General features: G+C 35.8%; 1 protein-coding gene across 1 annotated transcript; it reads right to left on the bottom strand.

Annotated features, from left to right (window-relative positions):
* Window positions 1-5,866: 5,866 nt before the first annotated feature.
* LOC100915997 (serpin B4) lies at window positions 5,867-24,256 on the bottom strand. The gene is made up of 8 exons (XM_012541226.3): window positions 24,177-24,256; window positions 21,975-22,156; window positions 21,085-21,156; window positions 20,243-20,377; window positions 17,836-17,953; window positions 15,561-15,703; window positions 8,385-8,540; window positions 5,867-7,407 (listed from the first exon to the last, which is right to left on the bottom strand). Exons 2-8 carry the CDS (start codon window positions 22,137-22,139, stop codon window positions 7,006-7,008), a joined length of 1,191 nt encoding a protein of 396 aa, XP_012396680.1. The 5' UTR covers window positions 22,140-22,156; window positions 24,177-24,256; the 3' UTR covers window positions 5,867-7,005.
* Between the last annotated feature and the right edge of the window lie 909 nt (window positions 24,257-25,165).

Raw genomic sequence — 25,165 nt, 5'->3', positions numbered from 1 at the left:
TAGGATATTTCTGCTAAATTATTTGATCCACTGGGTGACGTCTATGAATCTTTACTTCCAAGTTGTTTCTCTGCTTAGTCAGACTTATTTCTCAACAGAAAATGTAGCATCTATTACTTTCAGCTACAAACTGGGCCTCTAAAGATTTTATCCAAAAGCTTTTATCTAAGGCTGGCAAAAGTTACCTCATTTCTGCTTGCAGGATTCTTCTTCTCCTTTTTAACCTCACAACAACAACCGATAACCAAACAACTAAGTATTTTCTGTCCTCTCTTCTGTTTTTTCTTTTCAGCAGAAAATCGTTATGGACAGCTAAAAAAATTCTCTCATTAGTATTCTTTATTTAGCAGCAGGTGGCAGTAAAAAGCACTCCAGGTCCTCATTGTGAAACAATTTATAATCTCAGAGTTTAATTTCAATAATTCCTTCCTCTAAAGCTTTCATCATATATGTCAAAGGTCACTCCTTTACCCAAACGTAGACAAAGTAATAGAAATAGGAAATTGATTTGTAAGTTTTGGAATTGTGAGCTAATTTGTCTGGAACATTGATGTGCTATAAAATTAATCTAGAAAGGTCAGGTAGAGCTATATTGTGTAGGACTTTAAATAGCAAGCTAAGCATTTTGTATTTTAAAGAAGTCACTGATGATGCTTGAACCAAAGGAATAATGTGTTAAGATCGGTACTTTAGAAAGGATATCTAAGAGCAGTTAGATGGCACAGGAGGTAAAGCATCAGCCCTAGATGAGGAGGACCTGAGTTCAAATCTGATCTCAGTTACCTAGTAAATTACATAATCCCATTTTCCTCACAGAAAAAGAAGGGATATCTGATAGTTCTATTGAGGCTGCATTGAAGACAGAGGGAGAGAAAGCAAGAAAACCAATGAAACTTTTGCAGTAGTTCAGGGGAAAGTTAATAAGGCCTTGAGCTAAGGTAGATAGCTACGGGAAAAAAAAAAAACCCCTCAATATTGTATTTTTCTTAAATTCCAAACAGCATATATCCTATTACTCAATAACTCAACACTCAAAAGTTCAACAAGTATTCTAAAGGCATACTGTGTGAAAAAAAACCTGGCCCAACTCTGGAGAATATACAAAATTTTGATAAGATAAATTGCCTGATCTCCTAGAGCTCACAATCTATCAAGCACAGTTTTATTTGTTTTTTCCCCCTAAATCAGACTTGATATTCCACTGGCACATGGAATTACTTGTGAAGATCTTCTGCAAGTGCAAATTTACATTATCTCTTCAATTTAAAGCCTTATGGAGCTGATTAAGACAGTAGAAGGACTGGGCTTATATCCCAAAGAGATCTTAAAGAAGGGAAAGGGACCTGTATGTGCACGAATGTTTGTGGCAGCCCTCTTTGTAGTGGCCAGAAACTGGAAACTGAGTGGATGCCCATCAATTGGAGAATGGCTGAATAAATTATGGTATATGAATATTATGGAATATTATTGTTTGGTAAGAAATGACCAACAGGATGATTTCAGAAAGGCCTGGAGAGACTTACACGAACTGATGCTGAGTGAAATGAGCAGTATATACCATTATATACTTCAACAACAATACTGTATGATGACCAATTCTGATGGACCTGGCCATCTTCAGAAACGAGATGAACCAAATCAGTTCCAATGGAGCAGTAATGAACTGAACCAGCTACGCCCAGCGAAAGAACTCTGGGAGATGACTAAGAACCACTACATTGAATTCCCAATCCCTATATTTTTGCCTGCTTGAATTTTTTATTTCCTTCACAGGCTAATTGTACAATATTTCAGAGTCCGATTCTTTTTGTACAACAAAATAACGGTTTGATCATGTATACTTATTTTGTATTTAATTTATACTTTAATATATTTACATGTATTGATCATCCTGCCATCTAGGGGTGGGGGATAGGGAGAAGGAGGGGAAAAATTGGAACAAAAGGTTTGGCCATTGTCAATGCTGTAAAATTACCCATACATATAACTTGTAAATAAAAATCTATTAAAAAAAAAAAAAAAAGATTGTAGAAGGTTGAATGATGAGGTCTAGATCTCATATGGGGTCTTGTAACTAAATGTGGGAGTTGTGAAATTATGATTTATTGCAAGTAAATGTTTGATATGTATACTATTTTATATACCTATATATATTGAGTCACATAATTTCTCAGGTATAAAGGAGTCATGAGTGGAAAAAGTTTAAGAAAACCCACTTCTTAAATTGAGTCAAGAAGTGAACCTAATACTCTCCCCTTCCTAAAGACTAAGGTAGAATAAACAGAAATTATGCCCCAATCCCTGAGTATTGATCTTGATTTTGTATATTTATTACTGCAATACCTATATATACACATTTACTATGTGTCACAGGCAGAACTGAACCCAGTTTTTCCTGATTCCAATGCCTGTTCTGCATACACTAAGTGAAGCTGCTTCACAATTCACACATATTAGATACTTGGAAAAATCCTTTGGGGCATTGAGATTGGGGAAAGGAGTGAATAATTTTAATGATCTCCACTCTGTGTTAGGTACAGGTCTTGCCCAAAGGTCTGTCATAGGCACAAGGAGTTTCAAAGAACAAAAATGATGGATGCCCAAAAGCTTTGCCCTACTCACTTGAACTATAATAAAGTAGTAGGACGTATTTCTGGAAGAAGACATTTTGCATAGTAAGTAAGCCATGAACTAAGCTGAGTGAAGGTAAGGGTTTTTTTCCCAGTTTTTTAAGTCCTGTGGTCCTAACAGGATGATTTCAGAAAGGCCTGGAGAGACTTACACAAACTGATGCTGAGTGAAATGAGCAGGACCAGGAGATCATTATATACTTCAACAACAATACTAGATGATGACCAGTTCTGATGGATCAGGCCATCCTCAGCAACGAGATCAACCAAATCATTTCTAATGGAGCAGTAATGAACTGAACTAGCTATACCCAGAAAAAGAACTCTGGGAGATGACTAAAAACCATTACATTGAATTCCCAATCCCTATATTTATGCACACCTGCATTTTTGATTTCCTTCACAAGCTAATTGTACAATAATTCAGAGTCTGATTCTTTTTGTACAGCAAAATAATGTTTTGGTCATGTATACTTATTGTGTATCTAAGTTATATTTTAATATATTTAACATCTACTGGTCATCCTGCCATGTAGGGGAGGGGGGGGGGGGTAAGAGGTGAAAAATTGGAACAAGAGGTTTGGCAATTGTTAATGCTGTAAAGTTACCCATGTATATATCCTGTAAATAAAAGGCTATTAAATTAAAAAAAAAAAAATTAAGTCCTGTGGTCCTGAGAAACAGGATTGGGGTTTAGGTCTTGTTGGTTTGGTCTGCCCTTTTCAATCTGGTTTTAAGAAACGGAGTCTCCAGATCCAAGAGTTCAAGCCATGGTGTTCTTGAAGGTAGGATTGAAAGCCAGATGTTGCTGACAGACCAACAGAATAGCCCTGAGAAACCAGAGGGCCAAAGACTCATAACTAGGAGAGCTTTGGACTTGGAATTTAGTGATATCATGCTATATAGGAACCGAATCAAGCTGTGAATGAAGCTAATCCTTCTCCCCTTCTTACAACTTGAGGTAGGGTAAAAAGGAATTATGTCTCTATCCCTGGGTATTGAATGAATTTTGTATATTCTTGCAATATCTTTAAAATAAATATTCCTTTGCAAAAATTATTTACAATCACTGAGATAATATAAAGAGGGCTTATGTCTTCCAAATATTTGATGGAAGATGTAAGACTACTAAAAAGATAGGAAGAGACAAAGTTGTAAAGAATTCTTATCTCAAAATAGGTGGGGCAGTGAGTGGATAGAGCACTGGGCTTGGAATCAGAAAGACTCATCTACAAGAGTTCAAATCCAACCTCAGACATGTGTGACCCTAAGTAAATTACTTTAATCTGCTTACCTCAGTTTCTTCATCTGTAAAATAAGCTGGAGAAGAAAATGGCAGACCATTCTTGAATCTTTACCAAGAAAACCTCAAATGGGGTCATGCAGACACAACTGAATAACAAACAACAAGATTTAGGAAGTTGTAGAATACTTTAATACTTGATCCAATACAAGAAAACATGGAGCATTACAAGACAGTCAAGCAAACAAGTTTTATTGAGGGTACATATTTATAATGAGGGCAACCAGAAAGAATGGCAGAAATTGGGGCCCTGGATGGAAGCAAGTCATCAAACCTGTAAAATCTGGTGAGGTTTTATTGCGTTCTTAGCTGCACTGAGCAAATTTTTAACATTGGAGGCAGGGAACAAAAAATCTGGAACTGGAACTGGTACTGAATCATACAAGTTACAGGATGAGGAGAGGGAGAAGGGAAGATTCCTAGGGAATTATAATGATAGTTGATATCTAAATTCTCCAGAAAAGAGATTTTTCAGTCTTTATAATTAGTCTAACATTGACAGATTTAACTCAGGGGATTTGAGCTTTCACAAAGCATCTTCATTTTAATGGGGTGAAGAAGCTACTAAAGTCCTTAAGGATTTAAAAGCCAAATAAGATTTTCATTTGACCCTGGAGGTAAAAGGGAATTTATTGAGTCAGAGAGGGGGATCTGACATGATCAGACCTGTGCTCTAGGAGCAACTAAGTATAGGAAGGGCAAAACTGAGGAGAGACTTGAGTCAAAGAGCACAAACTAAAGCCTTATGCAACTGTCCAGATGTAAGGTGATGAGGTTCTGCAGCAGAGTGGCAGTAGTTTTAAAAGAGAGAAGAGGTTGAAGAACAAGACTTGACAAGACTTATTAGTAAATTGAAGATGGGAAGTGAATGATAATAAGGAGAAAAGAATAATACCAAGTAATTATTACTAGGAGTTTTATGTGTGTGTGTGTGTGTGTGTGTGTGTGTGTGTGTGTGTAACTAGGAGTTAACTAGGCATTAACTAGGAGGATCTTAGTGTTCTCAACAATAATAAGGCAGTTCAGAAGAGGGAAAAGGAATGCATCCCAGACTCTTAGATTTCACCTATATCTCCTCAGTTGGGGAATGGCTGAATTATGTTATATTATCATGATGGAATACTATTGTACTATAAGCAAAGATAAGCAGGATGGTTTCAGAAAAACTTAGAAAGACATATCAACTGATGATGCAGAGTGAAGTGAGCTGAACCAGGAGAAAACAGTAATAATGATATTATAAAAAAAAATCAACTTTAAAAGACTTAACTCTAATTGAAGAGGTCAGTGGCAGTGCAGAGAGTTGTGAGAACCCCTTTGGTCGAAGCAGAGATCCTTTGTAAAGGAATTTATGAACCTGAAAAGCTAGACTGGCAAAAAGTTTATTATTGGCATTGGGAAGTCAGCCTTTGTTATGCATGAATACAAAGACTGAATTTCTTGATAGCAAGGTCCTGACAGAAGGATATAAAGTTTCTAGTGGAGGAGTCCTAGCAGAGAGAGAGAGAGAGAGAGAGATAATGTTTCTACCAGAGAAATCCTGACAGAGAGCTGAATAAGGTCTTGTAAGGGAAATAGGTGAGAAAGATAAGGGGTAATGCTGAAAGAGAATATCATTTCAGTGGGCAGAGGGTTGCAGCTGAGCAAGCTACTTTAGTTCTTCAAGGAGTGAACCCCAAGTTGCTTCTTTTTATAATTGAAACCTTGGCTAGAAGCTGGGGGCAGCTCTTAGTGGGGGCTGGGAGCAGTTTGAGCTGTAATCAAAATAAAAAATCTTGGAATTGAATGAGGGTCCCTGAATTAATCTCCAACTCCGGCTAAGTAGGAGTGGTCCTGTACTCACCTACCTCCCCCCCCCCCCCCCCCCCCCCCCCCCCCCCCCCCCCCCCCCCCCCCCCAGATAACAGAATGAAACCACTTTAGCTTGATTCCCTAGGACTGGTCTCTCAGGGGAGAGCTTAGCATTCCCCGCCAAAGTCAGAGAAAGAGAAAGAGTTTCAGGGCTCCCCTCATCATAATCATTTTAATGATCAACCATGGTTTCAAAGAATTCATGATGAAAAATTCTGTCCATTTCCATATAAAGAAATGATGGGGTCACAGTGCAGATTTGTATATTTTTCCTCTTTCTTTTTTTTCTGAAAAAATGGCTTATATAAAAATATTTTTGCATGACTTTATATGTATAATAGGCATAATATTTCTTCTCTTCTCCATGTGTAGAGGGCCAGTATTGAATAAGTCCATGATTAGTAAAAGTCTGATTCAGGTATTACTTGAGACCTACTCTCTATTAAGGCAAGCCATTCAAACTATTGACTCACCATCTCCCTAACAATGAATCATAAAGACATATTTGATAAATTTAGGATAATCTTGATGGATGATGCATGACAGGAACTAGGCATTTTAACTATACTATTTACCCCTTAACAATGAATTAAAGACATACTTGAGGTAAATCCATTAATATGATAATTTCTGCCATTTACTACTCTGTTTCAAATACTTTGGTATTGATAAACATCACAACTATTTTGTTGGTGTTGATGAGCATCACAACTATGCTATTTACAAGTCCCATGTTGATAAGTACCTTGGTATTAATAGTTAAGGTAGATACTGAAATGTCATAGTATGGATTATTCATTAACCCTGGAAGGGTTATATGATGTCACCTGAAGGTAGCTAATAATATTGTAACACTAGCTTAAAAGGCATATAAACCCTGGCACTCGGATTAATAAATGGAGATTGCAAAGCATATCTTCCACCTGGTCTCAGCTATTCATTCACACTCTTGGTATTCATTAGAGGTGGACTCCAATAGCCATGGGAGCAAGGAAGTGTAGGAAGGGAGAATTTGGAACCAAAAATAAGAATAAAATATAAAAGAAAATTAAACATTCTAGTTATTTCAACCAGTTCTCATTTGACATGAATAAATTTAATTCAACAAATATTTATTTGTTAAGTGTCCATTATATGGTTCTATAGGGATACAAAGACAGAAGTGGAAAAAGTTCCTACCCTCAAGAAACTTCTATTTTATTAGTTCTCAACTCCTCTTTATTAAGGGGCAGTAACTCTGCCATAGAAGAGAATAGTATTGCTTTTGTTGTGTCGAATGAGGAAGAGAAATGGGTGGTCACATTTAAATTCTTCTTTCCTAGAAGAATTATATCCAACCACAACACCAGTAGCAGCTGCTGCTTCAGTGCCCTCCTCATTCACCTCCACATAGGACTTATGGATGACTTTGGACACAGCCAAACCCTTTTGTATTGTCATTCCTGAAAAGTCAGCACTTTCTGTATCAAATATATCTGTCATCCCCATGGCTTCCAATATGGGCTTCAGAGAGTAAGTCTCTTCTACTCTAAACCGTGGAAAATGCAAAATAACTTCTTTTTGACTCATATTTTCAGGTTTCATTGAATTTAGTAATTTCTCAAAGGTGAGTCCTTGCTGTAACTACAAAGAAAAAAAAGGAAAAATGTCATAATTGTAACTGAAGTTTTAAATCAACAGAATTGTAAACAGTGTGTATCCGTGGAGAAAACTGGTTTCCATTCACATTATAAATGAAAAAAGAGAGAAATATGAATTAATAATATAAACAATGCTTTAAAAGTGTTCTCATCCCTGTTCTTCAGAATCAAGAGAGCTATGGGCAGCTGTCCACCTTCTTCCTTTCCCTTCCCTTCCCCACCCCCACCTTGTTCCTCTCCTGCTAAAGGATTCTTCTCTACTTTCTCCCCCTCCCTTACTTCACTCCTTTTCTTTACCTTTCCCCTCCTCTACCCCTTTCTCCTTATCCTGAGGATCCTGTATGTGCATACATGTGCAGAAAGGTATGTGAGAAAGGGGAAAAATGACTCATCCCAATTGATCAATACATCTGAAGACATATACAATGGGTGATACCTGGAGATCTCTCACCTCCAGGAGCAGGAAGAAAAAAAAAAACAAATGTCAGCTTAACTACATAACACTCAGAGGACAAGTTATTTGTGGCTGGAGATACTATCTCAGAGAATATTCCAGTTACTACAAGCTTGCTCTCGGTAGAAAGTATGTGATACTTATGGCAGAAGATATTGTGTCTGAAAACATTCCCTCTACTACAGCCTTGCTCTCTGTAAAAACATATGGAATCTCAGAGCAATGAGACAACAAGAGACTTTTGACATGATTCACAACATTTGATAACATTTCAGTTGCCTCAAGCTTGATCTCTGTAAAAGCTAATCTAATTTGAGAAAACTCAAACCTCTCATTTTGGTCATGTTTCATAAGAAATAAGGGTAAACTGAGGTATCAAAAAAGGTATCCTTTACTGTAATCAATCACAAGGAAGGTGATTGCCTATTTGTGGTTTCATAAACTTAAAAGCCATTGCTAAGAAAATGTTTGAATATACTCTGAGCAAAGGACTTCTGGTTCTTTACCTTCTCTAAGCCATCAACATCCCTAGGCAGCAATACAAACATACTTAGATGTTTGTTTGTATATGGTAGTTCAAGTATCTTCCCTGCAGGTTCCTCAATGTATCCCATATTGAAGAATCCTGTCCGTTTCATCATCTGTACAGGTCTGCTTGTGTCCTATAATAAAAGAAAACATAATTATCCAATAAATGCTTTTTTCCCTTAGAATTTAGCCTTTTAAAAATTCAATTATATCAAAAATGTCAGTATGTTTAAAAAAAAATAAACTAACAACTTCAGCAAACTATTTAGTTTTAACCATGGCTGCATGGGATTAACTAATTGATCGTTTTAGTATCAACTTTAGAGTGCAGGTTACCTTAAGAGCAGATTTCTCCAGAAAGATTCAGATTAACAATCCAGATCTACATTGGAAGTATTTCTTAGTCCTTTATTATCAGATATATAAATATAAGCATGAAGTCAAAGGATGTGAGACATACAGTTCTACATTAAAAAGTCTCAAAAATATAAGTTAAATGAAGCAATTAAAGAGTAGTGAGATGTATTTGAATGCTCAAAATAGTGGCAGGTTGTTATTTCTGCTTCTCACAAATGGAATTCTGGAGAAGCTTTGCAAGTAGTGTAAACAAAATGAATGGATTAATTTCAACAGATTCATTCAAAATCAACTATTCATTTTAATTTTAAAATAACAATCTTTTCAAGACTAAAATATTGTTCTAGAATACAGAATAGGAATTATTTCTCATACTTGTTCAGTCATATCCGACTCTTTGTGATCCCATTTTGGGTAAAGATACTGGGGTGGTTTACCATTTCCTTCTCCAATTCATTTTGCACATAAAGAACTGAAGCAAACAGCTTTAAGTGCCTGACCTAAGGTCACACAACTAGTAAGTGAGGTCAGATTTGAATTCATGAAAATAAATCTTCCTAATTCCCAGCCCAGGGAATCTTTGATTATACTTACTATCCATTTTCTTATTTCTAACATTTGATTATGCTAACTTACTATCATTTTTCATTTCTAACATGCATCAAGAGGAATGACATTAATAGGGGGTAATTTTTTTTTCTTTTAATGGATTGTGGACTATTTTTAAGATCAAGGGATACCTCTATAATAAAGCTAGAGTACTTTTCTCTTTTCCAGCTCCTCTTTATGTATTGTTTTCTCCCATTAGAATGAAAACTCTTTGAAGTTAGGGTATATGTGCAAACACATTATATACATATATATGTGTGTATATATATATATATATATATATATACATGTATATATATATCAATATTTATATAGGCATATACATCTATATGTCTATACATAGATGTGTAGAAACATAGACATACACTCTGTCTTTAACTTTCACTTTCTTAGAAAACAGCTGTCAAAAATATGAATGTTGATACATTAAACCTATGGGAAATAGGGGGTTAGGTTCCTGCAACCACCAGAAACTATAATTTTTCACCAAGAATTGTTGAAAATATACTTTTCTATATAAAATCCTTTATAGCAAAACATAGTTTTGACAATATGCTCTTTTCCTAACCCAGTAACCATGAAATAACACATAAAAACACAGTACACAAGTAAAGCTGGTAACATGTTAAACATTTTTTCTTGCTAGTAATTATAACCTTTTCTGCTGACATTTTTAATTAAAAAAATTTCAGACAATATTTGCTTTTTGTAACATGAAAACTACAATATCATAAATACTGTACAACAAATAAAATTCTTAAAACTAAAATATTTTTTAATTTGAATCTTACTGTCTATTGTGTCAGATGGTGGTGCAAAAGAGTTGTACTGCTTACTATACTTCCCTACACCTTTCTACTGTAGCTGCCCTCTGAAAATCAAGGGAATGTTGCTAGGACTCTAATCACTCAGCACTCCAACATGGTCAGTCCCATGTACCAAGTCTCGAGTTCTTTTTAAATGCTCCAGCTACCGTTCCTTCCCTCCTTTTTTCACTCTCTCTGCCACAGGAGAGTTTGGTACCAGAGTGAAGAGGCAGCCAAGATTTGCCTCTAGCAACATCCCCATTTGCTTGGAAGATTCCAAGCCTAGTCAGATCTCAATATCATCCCTGACATTCTGACATTCTATCTCTGCTGCACATAGCTGGGATTGTACAAAATTGTAAATGGTAAAATGAAAATAAAGGTACTAATACAATCATATGAGTGTTTAAAATCATGAAAATTGAAAGCAAGAATGCTAAATATTGACTATATATACACTTGCGTATGAATATGTATACATATATGTGCATATGTATGTATGTATGTATATATATATACACGCACTTAGACCAGTAGGTATATATAATATATATTATCTTAGAAATATTATATAATTTATAAATATATATTTTAGAGAGATATATTTATATCTTTATCTCTTTCTATATTTCTATCTCCAATATCCGTTTCTCTCCTAAGAATTAGTTCAGCATCACCTATTTCATATCAAACTTTTCAAAGTTAATGCCCCAAAGATATCTCAACTCAACTAAACTTATTATCTTGATTCAGGAGCCCTCTTCCAAATGTCCCTGTTTCTGTTAAAGGCACTAGCATCTTTCTGATTTCTCAGATTTGTAGCTTTAAAAACTATCCTCAACAATGTATCCAATCAGTTGCTAAATCTTGCTACTTTTACCTATGCAATACCTCTTGTATCTGATCCCTTCTCTCTACTTGTGGAGCTCAGGTACTCATCACTTCTTGCCTTTATTATTACAATAGATTTATAATGATCTCCCTGACTCAAGTCCCTCATCACTCTAATGCATCCTACATACTGGTACCAAAGAAATTTTCCTTACACAAATATTTGACCACATGTCTTCCCTAGTTACCAATTCTAATGGCTTCCTATTGCCTCAAGGATAAAAATCAAAATGTTTCAATTTAATTTTTATAACTCCTTACAATTGGCCCTAACCTATCTTTCAAACCCCCAAATCTTCTTTCCAAGTATAATGGGAATTATTTTTCTTCCTGCACTGTATAATCTAGCCAGTCTGTCTTTCTCTCTCTTCCTTGTAAATAATATTTCCTACTTCCATGTCTTTGCACTAAGCATGTAATGCACTCCCTCTTTATAGATATCTCATGGAGTTCTCTCTTCCTTTAGGACACAATTCAACTACTATCTTTTGTGTCTATTTTCTTTATTGTCTCCCTTTCTTGATTCCCTTCAAATACTAGTACCCTCCCTGGAGCCACCACATTTATAAAGGATTCCAGACTCGTGTCTGGACTCTCTGGATTCCTTCTTCTTACATGCTGTCTTGCCACTTTGGAGAAATCTCTGACAAGAGGCTCTCCTCTCCTTTTTGATGAATCTCTCTCAGGGATCACAATTTTAGGAAGGACTTTTCCTTCCTCCTCCTTTATATACTGTCTTCTCCCATGAGATTGAAAGTTCATTGAAGCTAAAACTATCTTGGATGATCATGTTTAAATAAGCAGCATTTAGCAAAGTACCTGACTCACATTAAGTTCTTAATAAATGTGTTATTTGTCAATATAACTCTCTCTCATACTATCTTTTATTTAATTGTGATGTATATTTTTAAAATTTATTTGTTTTATATTTATGTTATTGTAAAAATATTTTGAAGATACCCTATTTCCTGTAATGATTGCACTAGCATCCAGGATACTCCAGAATCACCCAGAGTCAGGATAAGCAAAAGTCTTCAGTCTTTATTCTTGGTCCCCAGATGCAGGATTGAACATGATGGAAGAAGAATCTCTGAGACCACCTTCCCTCTCGACTACCACCGAGAGTGTCCCTCTGGCTGGCTTTACTTTACGCCCAATCCCTCCTACAATCCTCTATACATCAATCATTGAGCCAGTATGGATAGTGGAAAGAACCATTTTCCAAGCATATGCCCATAGAGTATCGTCCAATCAGAAGTTAGCCTCAAGCGCTCAGCAGTCCTGACCTCCTGCATCAACTCCATAATTTCAGCCCTCTACAGTTTCCCAGAGCTAGGGCCCAGGAAGCAAGCTGTGTCCTGAATTTGGAATAACAATTATCCTTTGCACCTTGAAATTATCTCACCCTTTGGCAAAATGTCACTAAGGAATTTAGCTTCCCTTATTTCCCTGAGCCATCTATCTCATGTTCATAATCCCTGTTCCTTGGTACTGACAGGTATCACACTCCTGTTACCTCCCCAGAACTCTGGTTCTGTAATCCCACAGGGTAGTCACAAACCCTAAAGGTTGACACAATAACTATTCCCATGATACTCAAGAACATCTGTGTTGTCCTAAAAAATGTGAAACATGAAAACTGTCTCAAGACGTAAGAATCATTATGTAGTCCAATCCCTTTCATATATACAAGTGATCCCAAAATCAGCAGAGAAATGCCCTCCTCCTTGGGGGTAGAGAAGGAGGGTGAGGAAGCTCCCATTTGCAAATGTCATTTACCTCACTCTGAAATTAATTAAACTGCTGTTTGTATCCTGACTCTATCCTGCTCTATTCAGTTCTGGCTTCTCACAGGTTAAAGGTTAGTTCCAGGTCTGTTGACACTGTATGTGATTACACTTGTACTTTGTTGTCTCCTGCTTTAGAAATATAAACTCCTTTGTAGCAGGAATTCTTTCATTCTTTATACTTTTGTTTGCAATATCTACTACAGTGCCTGACACATAATAAGTACTCAGTAAATGCTAGTTGATTGATGATAAAATGAAGGAAATAACCTGGAACACAGTGTATTCCTGGTTGTCCTCAAATCACATCAGGTCTTATACCTATTCAAGGCTTTATTTATTTGCTTTCAATAAGACAACAATGCTTTCTATAAGACAGCTCCTATTCTTGAATTTGCCAAATCCCAGTTGTCCTTAGCCAGAAAAACAATCCATTTTGATTGATTTCTGGCATCTAGTGGTCCTGAGAGTCTGTCACTTTAGTTTTCTTTAAGATAACATATACAAAGCAAATATGGTGAAAGAATTATTTAGACTCCTGGAAGACTCTAGATTCAACTAACACAGACAAAAGTCAATAGAAGAGGTTTGCACTGAATAGCCAAATTAAATGCACCAACTACAGAGGAAAAGCCAGAAAGCCTGCAGCTAGTTTCAAGAACAGGGAAGAAATGGATTCTCCTCCCTGCTGCATCCTAGCATTGGCCTGAAGCTTCTGGAACCTTTTGCAGGGTGGGAAAAGTTTTGGGGGGTTAGGGAGCGGGCAGGGAGACAAGGAAAATGCCCACAAAAAGAAAAACAGGGAAAGTGTGCCTGGCATAGTGAGAAAGAACTAAATAAGGGGTTAGATTGGTTCTCGGTAGAGGTGTGCCACTGGTTAGTTGAATAAATGTGGATAATTTGCTTAATTTTTCTCAGTCTCATTACCTCATCGATAAAATAAAGGGATTATGCTCAATAATCTCTAAAATCCCTTCTTGCTCTAGATCAGCCAATATCAACTAATATTTATTAAGTACTTACTATGTGCCAGAAATTTTGCTAATTACTAGATCAATCATAAATTTAAGAACTTAAGTTAAATATTTATTAAAAACTACTATCTACTATGCCAAGGCAGCTAGGTGAAGCCATAGTGTACATAGCATTGGGCATGGAGTTAGAAAGACAAGAGTTAAAATCTGACCTTAGATGCTTACAAGCCATATGTCTCTGGGCAAGACACTTAATCTTGTGAAAAGGAAATGGTAAGCCAATCAAGCATCTCTGCCAAGAAAACCCAAATGAAGTCACATGATTTGGGCAGTACTGAAAAATGACTGAATAACAATCTTATACCCTGATTCAGGCCACATGTAGGTGGCCTGAATGCCACATCTAGGTTTAGTTTCATCCTGACCATTACATTTTAGAACTAATTTTGATTATTTGGAAAGCATAGACCGAGATGAGCAGCAAGTTATGAGAAAGTATCTTGAGAAGTTTAGCTTGTAGTGAGTATTCTCTTTAGGCATGACTTGGAGTAAATAGTCAATGGACTAAATAAGTAGTCTCCCAAATCTGTGAATCTATCTTGAAGAAATTTTTTTATAGTCATTAAATCATAGATCTAGAAATGGAAAGTTCTTCTGATGACTTATATTTCTAACTCTATTTTGCAGCTGAGAAAACTGAGGGAAAAAAAGCAGATTACAAGACTGAGAATAGGGGAAGTCCCTTAAGAAGTGAGATTTAAACTAAAAGCTACTTTTCTTTCCACTGTATCACGAATCATCATCATCATCACTATCATCAGAGATGTTTCATTAGTTATGGTAAATATGATGGTCTCCAAAGTTTCTTTTAACTCTGATAACCTAAGATTGTGTCCTAGGTTCCAGGAATATAACATCTAAAATAAATCTTTCTCTCAGAGTTCATCCATCTGGTTCTTCATACAGGATATAGTAATATCCTTTGTGCTTGCATGGAATTAAAAAAAATAGTCTTTATCTTTTCATTATTCTTTCCAAGTAAAATTTCCTTTGACTGTATCGTATGCTTTTCTCCTTAACTAGGATACCCTCCTTCATCTGTTATGATTTTTGAAAGCTTATCAGTCTTTAGCATGCAGTGCAAATTCTTCCACCACCACCACCATTTCCCAACCACTCTAACCCACAGTGATTTTTCCCTGCTGTAAACTATAATATTTCTTATCTGGATTCAGTAATTAGCTATGTAGTGTCTTGAGAAATCTATTCCAGTGCTTCCAAATATTTTATCTTTTGGTATCATCTTTACCTAAAGGAATTGTGCCTCTTAAAGATAATAGCTGTTTTTCATGATTCTTTGTGTGATACTTCTTCCTATATTGTCTGGCACATAGTTGATGGTTAGTAAATATTTGTTGTTTTGTTCCTTGGTTAAAAGCACTTGTAAATAAAGTCTTATGATATAAAAAAAAACTTTTTTCTAGTTTAGTAATATAAAATGACTATTTTTCTAACTTCCTGCAGATAAAACAGCAAACATTATTGAAAAGTTTAAACATTTTTGTGTTTGCATATTTTTTCTGAACTATGTTTTTTCTTTTTTGTTGAAAGGAAAGGCTTGCTGATTAAAGAAGGAAAATAAAGGTAGTATAAAAACAAAAGATATCTATTAAAATAAAATTAATAAAAGAAAATAATAAAAAGGAAAACAAAAGGTATCTTTTCAGTACCTTGCTTGTCCTGAAATTTGTTTCTTGAGTTTTTTCTTGCTTAAATTTCATGGCCCACTTTCCTTTGAAATAAATGGCATTTGCCAGTACCAGGACAGTAGTTGGGTCAATAGTACCTGCTGAAAATAGCTCCTTGATTTTTCCTTTGACAAAAATAAGAAGACAAAAGAATAAATATCACATTTTCTCTCTTTTTTTTTTGCATTTACAGAAACTGTGCCAAGAAGTTTGCCAACAAAGATTGCAGCATTCTCATGGATGGTTAATGGGACTAATATATAATCTCTGTAGGATAGACATGGGGTCAGAAAAAAGATTCTTCCACATTTTGAAACCACTCACATTTCCAAACAACTCTTAAAAAGGGATTGATAGGTCAATATCCTCCCCCATACCCACACCCACCCCTGGAGTACCAAAGGTCTCATCTCTTTTATTCAATTCAACCAAAATGTCTTCCATGTCTTCAAAGTACTACACTAAGCCCATTTAGATGAAGAGGTTTTCAATCTATGCCTACCCAAACATAATAGCCTTCAATGGTGGCACCATCCCCTACTAAAAAGCTGGACCAACCAGAATCATTAGTGGATTAGACAACAAAAATAAACATTTTGGAAAAAAAAAAAAACTTTGATTAATATTTCTTGGGAACAAGTCCTCTATCTCTAGTTCATTAGCAAATTGCCACAGGAACTATTTCTAACTTTAGTTAATCCCTTGAGCCAGAGGAGATTAGTTTCCATGAAGATAAGGGTTGAAGCAAAGCAAACACAAGAAGTTAGACTTTGAGGAGAAAAGGATATAACCCAAACATTGTAGATAAAAGATAAACCTTGGGGCCTAAATTCAAATCTAGCTTGGGACACTTACTAGTTATATGACTCTGGGCAAATCATTTAAACCTGTTTGCCTCAGTTTACTCATCTGTAAAATGAACTGGAGAAGGAAATGCCAGACTATTTCAACATCTTTGTCAAGAAATCCCCATTTGGAGTTTTCTCAAATAATAACAAAAAAAGGTTCTAAACTAGAAAGAGCATATGAGGAAACCCCTATGGTGGGAGAAAAAGACATTTTTGGAAAAAAGACTGATAAAATACCTCTACTTTATTGACACCCTTTTCCCCTGAGATTATTTGTTCCTTCTCACATCTCAAGTTCAAAGTATAAACCTGTGCCATTAGGATCTAAGTCACATATAGGAATTCAGGCTTCTAGGGAAAATTCAGTCAAACTACAACCTGTATCCCTAATCCCCACAGCTAATTCCACACAAATGGTGCATGTCACATAACATCATTCCACCAACTTCATTTGGAGTTGCTGCTCATTTAGAACTGGAGTAGAGCAAGGAATGCAATTAGCTCCATCCTGGCAGATGGGTTTCAATGCTATAGGACCCTGAGGAGTAGCAACCTTGATCAGACAAAAGAGTGTTCAAGAGGCTGGTTGGACTGCCCTGGGAAGGGAGAAGGGAGTCCTTTAGCCCATTAGAATATAGGGCTCAGTCCCCTTTACCCCATGCTTTCAGCTCTGAACTAGCACCATTTTAAATTCTTTACTTGATAAACTTTGCTGATACTCTGGATCCTTCACATTTAGAGATTATGTCCTTGCCAGAGGACAGACTATTAAGCAATGGAAAGGTCAAGGTTCCAGGTCATTGCAGAGGAGGATCAGACTATGTAAGAGCTAATATTGCACTTCACAGATCTTTCTTTTAGAAAATAACAGGTTTGTCTTTTCACTGCTGGAGACCCCTATTGGTCTAGTTACACACAGTGATAAACACTGATCATTATGGGATTGGAGAAAAGTATCAGTAACTATCACCAATACCTCTGTCTTCTAGAAATGAATCTGTCAAGGAGCAAGAACAGCTAAGGAACAGAGAAAGCAGTCTTTGAAATCACAAACAGTTATAGGATGGAAGTAGCAATATTTAAAAACAAACATAGGAGGTATGTAAATAGAGATATCCTAGATTCATCTTAGGTACCAGAAGTTTGACAAGTCATTGACCAATTCTTTTCAACAGCAGTGTTTGAGAGTTTGTCTACTTAACACACTCATTTCCAGATTTAGAAACCAAACAGTTTACCTGGATTATCACCAATTAACTAATTGGCAGAATTAAGATAGAACCCAGACTTCTTGGCAATTCCCAGCTCACTGATTTTTCTACTAGACAACTGTGTCAAATTTAATGTGCATCTAAATATTACCTTTTAGAAAAATCAAGAAAAGTAAAGCTTTTTTTTTTCTTATTTACCATTTGTTTGATCTTCAACCCATGAATTAATCTTCCTTCGACTGTCTTCAGAAGCATGTAAAAAGTCCACTGTTTCCAGTCCTGCTTGGTAGATATTCTTTACACCTTCTAAGTAAGGCTTTGAAACAACAGAGAAATATGAAAATATATATGCATGTATTGGCCAAATACAGGGAATAGAGAATACAAATAGCTAATGCCAAGGGGGAAAGTGTTATATCTTAAATGTTATGGAATGCAAAATATAAATATATAATATTTAAATAACTGTACCACTCAACAATCCTAAAACATGGTCCCAGTGGTTATAGACTTGGGGTTGGAAGAAACTTATAGTTCATCTAACCCAAATGCATCAGTTTGCAGATATGAAATTTCTGTAAAGAGAAGTTAAATTTGCCTCAGCTCACATATAAGTGACAGACAGAATTCAAGGCTAGGCCCTTTAACTCCAAATCTAACCCTCTTTTCCTTGCCCCATACTGACTCAATGGTAATTGGTCATGAGTTTCTGTGGTTACTCAAAAGGAAAATAAGGATCAGTCTATTTGGCATGTTTATCTGGAAACAGCACTAAAAGCAAATTAATAACCTATAAAATGTTTACAAGTACCTTTTTTAATTATAAAAGCTGTAGTTATAAATGTGGATAATTGACCTAGTGATAGATTAACAAAATGAGAACAGTTGCATTTAGATAAACAATTATAAAAAGCATATACTCCAGCAATGGGATGGGCAAAATAAATAATAAATAAATAACTGAGTGTGGATGGGTGTGGAACTGAATAGAAGAAGAGTTATGTTCTGAATAGTCTGCCAGAGAACAGACTATTAAGCAATGGAAAGGTCAAAGTTCCAAGTCATTGCAGAAGAGGATCAGACTATGTAAAAGCTAATACTGCACTTCAAAGATCTTTCTTTTAGAAGATAACAGGTTTGTCTTTTCCCTGCTGGAGATCCTTATTGGTCTAATTATATATACATATTGATAAACACTGATCATTATGGGATTGGAAAAAAGCATCAGTAACTGTCTGAAGAAACCATCTGAAGATGGTGGCATGAGAGTCCCCTGTGGGGTTCAGAAGGTCTCCTCTAGAGTTGAATGGTTTCTTCTAATAATCTCCCCATTGTTGGATATGGCTTCGAGAATTGACATTTCAGCACTTAATGGTCACCTAAATTGAACATAATGATCACATCTCTAGAGGTGGGAGGAACTATAAAGATTACCTAGTCCAGATCTGTCATTTTAGAAACAAGAAATGAGTTAGAGTGACTTGATCAAAGTCACAGAGATAGTCCATGGCAAAGCTAAGAGGTGATTCCATAACTCCTGACTTTCTAATCCAGTCTGATTTCTACTATACGTGGGTATCTTGACATTAGACATCTGGACCATTCTCCTCAAGTATTCTGCAGGTACAGACTGGGCTCATTCTTGGAACTTTAGAAGTCTCAAGAGAATCTAAGCTTTTCAAGCAACACTTCAGAGCAACTTGAGGCAAATACCTTAAACAAGTCAGCAAAAAGCTTGTAGAGATCTAGTTCTTAGTTATAAGAAGAAAACCTCAAAAAATGGATGCATTATAATGGAAATAATCCACCATTATAGTGACTACTTATTTTTGTTCTGAACCTATGACAGATTTCATATTATCACTGTAGTAAAAATTCCTCTCTTATTAAAGATTAAAGACCTGAATTCAAATTCTGCCTTAGACAGTAGCCTTATAACCCTGGGCAAATCACATAATCCTTTCTCATCTGTAAAACAGGAATAATAATTGAACTTATAACACAGAGTTGTGAAAAGGATCAACTAAGTTAATATGTAAAGTGCTTTGCAAACTTGATGCTTTATATGCATCATTATTATATATTATATATATTACATATTATCATTATTATTATCAACAAAGAATATTGAGAAAAATCTGATTGGATAGAAAAAAATTCATTGGTTTATCTACAATGTTACTATTGTCAACAATCAGGTTTTTTTTTTTTTTTTTTTTCTGATCCTTTGCTTACAGAGCAAATGTGATATGTAATTTAGACTCTTGATGGGACAAACTCCACTAAGCAGAGTCTTTTGCAAATGACTAATCATAGATATCATGTAAAATATATATGCTCATTGTAAATTACTAAATTGGAAATTGAGTTTCTGAACCTGAAAACCTAAGGACTCTGAGCCCTGAACACACAGAGAATCTAAAAAAGTGAAAAAAACTCCGAAAACCAGTTTGAAAATGCTAGACATGTGCCGTACATCTTCACCTGCTACTCTTGTTACCTCTATCAATTGAGTTGGTGTAGGTTAGAGAAAATGATGTGTTCTTGAGACCAATGTATTCCACATCTAACTTTAAATTATCAGTGATAAAGCCAGAGCACTTACCTGCAGGAACTGAAATGTCTGGCTTCCATAGAGTCTGTTAGCAATGGCCAATGAATAATCATCATTGGGTTTGTTGATTTCTGCTAAGAGGGAATGAAACTGGGAATGGACCTCTTCAGGTGTGCCGCATTCAGCCTTCAGGTAAAGAGAAGATTTTTGAGCTGATCCTAGACCAGGAAAAGCTTCCTTCTGCTCTCTTCTATGTATTTTTAATATGTCATGTATGCTTCTTTTTATATCACTGTCAACATCTCCCTCCCCCCACACACCCACACACAACTCTCCCAACCACTTCCACCCAAAACATGAAAACTCATTTGCAACAAATAAACACATGGCACAGTGGATAAAATGTCTTGTTTATCTCAGTTTTCTGATCCATAAAATTAGCATAAGAAAAGAATGACAAACCACTCCAGTATCTTTGCTACTTTTTAACCAAATAGGGTCACAAAGAGTCAGACATGACTAAAAATGACTGAATAATAACAACTATAGCTTTTTCTTTACGCCACATGCAGAGCCTGTTCCTATATCTTTCACATTTCAAATTTAGAATAACCAACTCTGGGTTTGAAGCAAATAATAAAGAAAGAGAGCTTCTTCCTTGAACATTAGAGGACAGCTTCTTCCCTTTTGAGTCAACAGAAGGATCCTGGACCTAAGGTACTTCTTTATCAGATGCTAGCCTATATCCCTTTTTGGGAAAATCAGCAAATCAGAAGAGCTAGTCTTTGTTTCTTTTTCCTTTTCCGACACTCACATTTGTGTAATGGGGGTCCATTTGTAGTATGTATTGGTTCATGGATGGGTCATCCAGTCCCTACTGTCATATAGCTTACCTCTGCTGATGCACCATGACTTTCTTCCATACTTGGCCTGACACCTTTTGTAACTTCATCTAAATGAAGCACCTGAAAAATATACAAAATATTGTTATAGAGGAGAGGAGGAAAGAAAATATGTGCATGTCTCAATTATAGATTTGGGAAATAATAGTAAATGGATTGTGGATATATAGCTGAAAGGGACTCTAGAAATAAAATCCAATTCTCTCATTTTACAACTGAGGAAACTGAGGCCCAGAGAGATAAGATGACTTTCCCATAATCACACAGAGAGTAAAATGCAGAGTTAGGATTTTAATCCAGTAATTTAAATCCAGCATTATATATATATCCATGTTTTATTTCATTCTCTCAGTTTCAGTTAAGACTCCTTAGCAGAGATGTTAGCATTTCCTAAACAAACAAAGTGTGTATATATATATATATATAATTGTGTTATGGGATCAGACCAAGGCTTTCAGATTCCTATCAGTTTATACTACCTTATAATTAATAATGGATACACTCTGTATACTTTTCAGATTATAAAAATAAAGTTACATTAAAAAAAATTTAAGCCCTTCTATCTAATTTGGTGTATACTAAGAAAATGCAAACAAATCTTAACCAAGTGCAAATAAGAATGTACTTCAACTGGGTGATTGAGACATGCCTTAGGCAAATCTAACATGAAAGTCTGATTTGTATGGCAGAACCAGATTTTTGCTATGCAAAAATTACCTTAAATTAGGACTTATTATAAAATTCCACAAGTCTTTATCTGGCACACAGTCTATAGAACAAACAAATAAATATATAAAATGAAGCAAAAAACCTTCTTTCTGTAACAAGACCACAAAATAGCCATTTGAGGAAATGAAACCAAACAGTTTGCACTTATTTACCTTCCGCATTTGAAATGCAGTTTTCTCTCTGGCTCCAAATAAGACCATGGCCATAACAACTGAGATACTCAGAGGGGAAATGACCACATTATCCTTCGCATTTTGTTGCAATTCTCTGAAAAGCTTAAAGGCAAATTTGGCATTTGCTTCACTGAAATAACTCATTGTCCAACTGCTGAGACCTAAAAAAAAAAAAAAAAGAAAAAGAAACCCCAAACCCTGAATGTCAATCAATCAGACCAAGTGCTGAAAGAAAGAGAGAGAGAGAGAGAGAGAGAGAGAAGACAAGAAGGAGAGAGGAGAAAGAGGGAGGGAAGGGAAGAAAAGAAAGAAGGAAGGAAGGGAGGGAGGAAAGAAGGAAGGGAGGGAGGAAGGAAGAGAAGGAGGGAGGGAGAGAGGAAGGAAGGGAGGGAGAAAAAAATTCTCACCTTCAATGATTTTGTCACCAGACATGGAATCAAAAAAACCTTGAATTCCACTTTTGATATTTGCTACTTATGTGAACAAGAGCAGGTCACTTTACCTGTCCAAGCTTCAGCTTGTCCATATTAAAAATAAGGATGATAGACATTAATCACAGGGCTGTTGTTGAAAGTAAATGAATTGGTATATGTTAGCATTCCTTTGGAGAGCTCACAGGGGTGATGAGTGAAGGCTCTACTATGGTGAAAAGGTTGAGATCCCAGCCATTTCTCACAGTGATGAGAAGGAGTGACCAGAGAATGAAATCAAAAGGCTCAAAAAGGAAGATTAGCTAAGAACCTCATTAAAGCCTCTTTTTCATTCTACCATCATGTAAAGCTTGTATAATTCTTCTGTGGACCCTGCCTGCCATGCAGTCTTGCTTATTCCTCTTTTGTGAACTATAGAGGCAAATTTTTTTTAAATCATTTTTAGCATCCCTGGGTGATTTTTATAAATGACTCCTAGCTCCTAAAACAATATGGAATAGAGTGGGAAGCACTTTGCAAATCTTTAAGTACCACACAAATGTCCATTATTTTTAATCTATGTTAATAGCCACTGATCACATAACTATAGCACTTTAGAATTTGCCAAGGCTACTTCTCAATCACCCGTAAATTGGAGAATGCAAGGATCACTGATTTAAAGCTGAAAAGAATCTTAGGGGTCAACCAATCCTACCCTCATATTTTAAGGAAGAACAGACTGAGGCCTGGAGACATTCAGTGAAGTGGGACAAGTACTCAAACCGCCCAGACTAGTGAATTTTATAGTCCAGAGCAATTAAATAAATGGTTGATAATCACAAATTTATTAAGTGTCAAGAGCAGGATTCAATCCTCAGTTCCCTGAATTCAGAGATCTCCCATGGTCTCCCAGCAGACTAGTCATTGGTTTCATTTTACAAAGGTTAGTAGTTCTATTCTGGGAGCTCTATTTACAAGAATATAACAATACAGAGACATAATAAGCACATTTAAATATTGCCAATGACCAGCAACAGGCAAAAGAAAAGCAAATGTTCTCAATTAAGATCATGGGAAAGGAATTTATTCCAAAAGTTTGTATGATTTATATTAGGCTTGCTAACATGCAAGAAGCATAGAACAATAAAATTATTTAAATTCTAGATTCAAGAGAGTTCTTGAAAATAATATAGTTCAATCCTCTTTTTTTATAAAAAAAAAAAAAAAGAAAGAAAATTGAGGTTCTTAGCAATTGAAGGACTTTATAAAGATCTTTCAGCTTAATAAGTTAATAGAGATAGAAATAGAACCCAGGTCCTTTGATTCATCATCCAGTATTCATTCCATTATTCCACACTAGCCATGACTCATTCATTAGCTTTGTTATTCCCAGAGCCTAGGCACAGTACCTGGCACATGGTAGGCTATTAATAATGTTTGTAGACTGATAAATAAGCATCTTTTTTCAGGAGGGACAAATTTCTTGGGTCAAAACTGATTTAGACAACAGAGTTAAAATATATTTTACATGACCTCATCAATGCTTTTAAAATACAATATATGGTAGGTCAACTGACATTAATCTTTGCTTCTGTTTTGCCTTTTTTGTTTGCTGAGAAGCTAGTCAACCTTAAAAACTTATATTCTTCTTACATGACTTCTTCTTCCCAAGAAACTATTTACAGTATATACTTTTGACAGAGTTGCATGGCAAGAGAATACCTTAAGAAACTTAGGAACAATAAAATAATAGTAAAAAAAATGCATTTACCTTCCTTTTTTCAGCTACAAAGTTACCAGTCAGTTGAGTGAATTTGAAACCTCTTTCTGACTGAACAACATATGTATAAACCCCAGGGTGGCCCCACCCATTCTACAGCTTGCCTGACTAGTGATTCATCTCTGTAGGGTGTGTGTGTGTGTGTGTGTGTGTGTGTGTGTGTGTGTGTAATCTATGGGACAACTTTGCATTAAATGAGAAGTGTGCAATAGGGGAAAGAGCATTAAATCTGAAGCTAGAAGAGCAGAGTCTGAAACTTAGACCTGCTAATTACTATTTGCCAAGTCACTTTATCTCTCTTGTCCTAAGTTTCCTCATCTATAAAATGGGTGAGACTTTCTAGCTCTAAAACAGGTAATCCTTTAAAGCAATTTACTTCTCCCCAATTTTTCTTTTTGAAAATTGAAAATTTCCACAGAGGGTTTGCATAAGGTGAGTTAAAACTTAAATGCAAGAGAAAAAAAATGTCCACTCATGCAGAAAAGACATTTTTTTGGATTAATAATTAATATTGCTTTACAAATAATTACAGGAGGGTATCTATAAGTAGAAAGTTATTTTAATTTCTTAAAAAATTGATGCCATTTACCATAAAAATATATTGTCATGGGACTGTTCAGGGATCTATCTACTTCATGTAGTGAGGCATGCCTCTACTACTTCGAGTCAAGGAGAAAAAAAACCAGGTGCATCTATATATCAGCAGGACAATCAAAAAGCAGCTGCACAACTTCTTAGGGTCACACAATCCTATTACGGGCACAGTGTTATGGTTTTCCCTTTACCTGTTTGACTACTCATTCTCAGTGTTCTTTGCTGGATTATCATTCGGTTTCTTCCTGCTAATTATGGGTAGCTCTCAAGATTCTATCCTGGACCCTTCTCTCTTTACTCTCTATACTACTTTTCATAGTGATCTTATCAATTCCAGCAGATTCAATTATTGCTCTGCAGATTATTCTCAGGTCTTTTTATCCAGC

Source organism: Sarcophilus harrisii, chromosome 1, assembly GCF_902635505.1.
Source record: "Sarcophilus harrisii chromosome 1, mSarHar1.11, whole genome shotgun sequence".
NCBI classification, from domain to species: Eukaryota; Metazoa; Chordata; class Mammalia; order Dasyuromorphia; family Dasyuridae; genus Sarcophilus; species Sarcophilus harrisii.
Note: the sequence above shows the minus strand (reverse complement) of the source record. Positions and strands in the feature narration are given on the sequence as shown.

Excerpts from the sequence above, each read along its gene's own strand:
- LOC100915997 (XM_012541226.3), bottom strand. The coding sequence starts at position 22,139 with ATGAGTTATTTCAGTGAAGCAAATGCCAAATTTGCCTTTAAGCTTTTC. Across the intron at positions 20,378-21,084 it reads GTCATGGTGCATCAGCAGAG|GCTGAATGCGGCACACCTGA; the intron begins GTAAGCTATATG and ends CTTTACCTGAAG. Across the intron at positions 17,954-20,242 it reads AGACATTTCAGTTCCTGCAG|CCTTACTTAGAAGGTGTAAA; the intron begins GTAAGTGCTCTG and ends GTTGTTTCAAAG.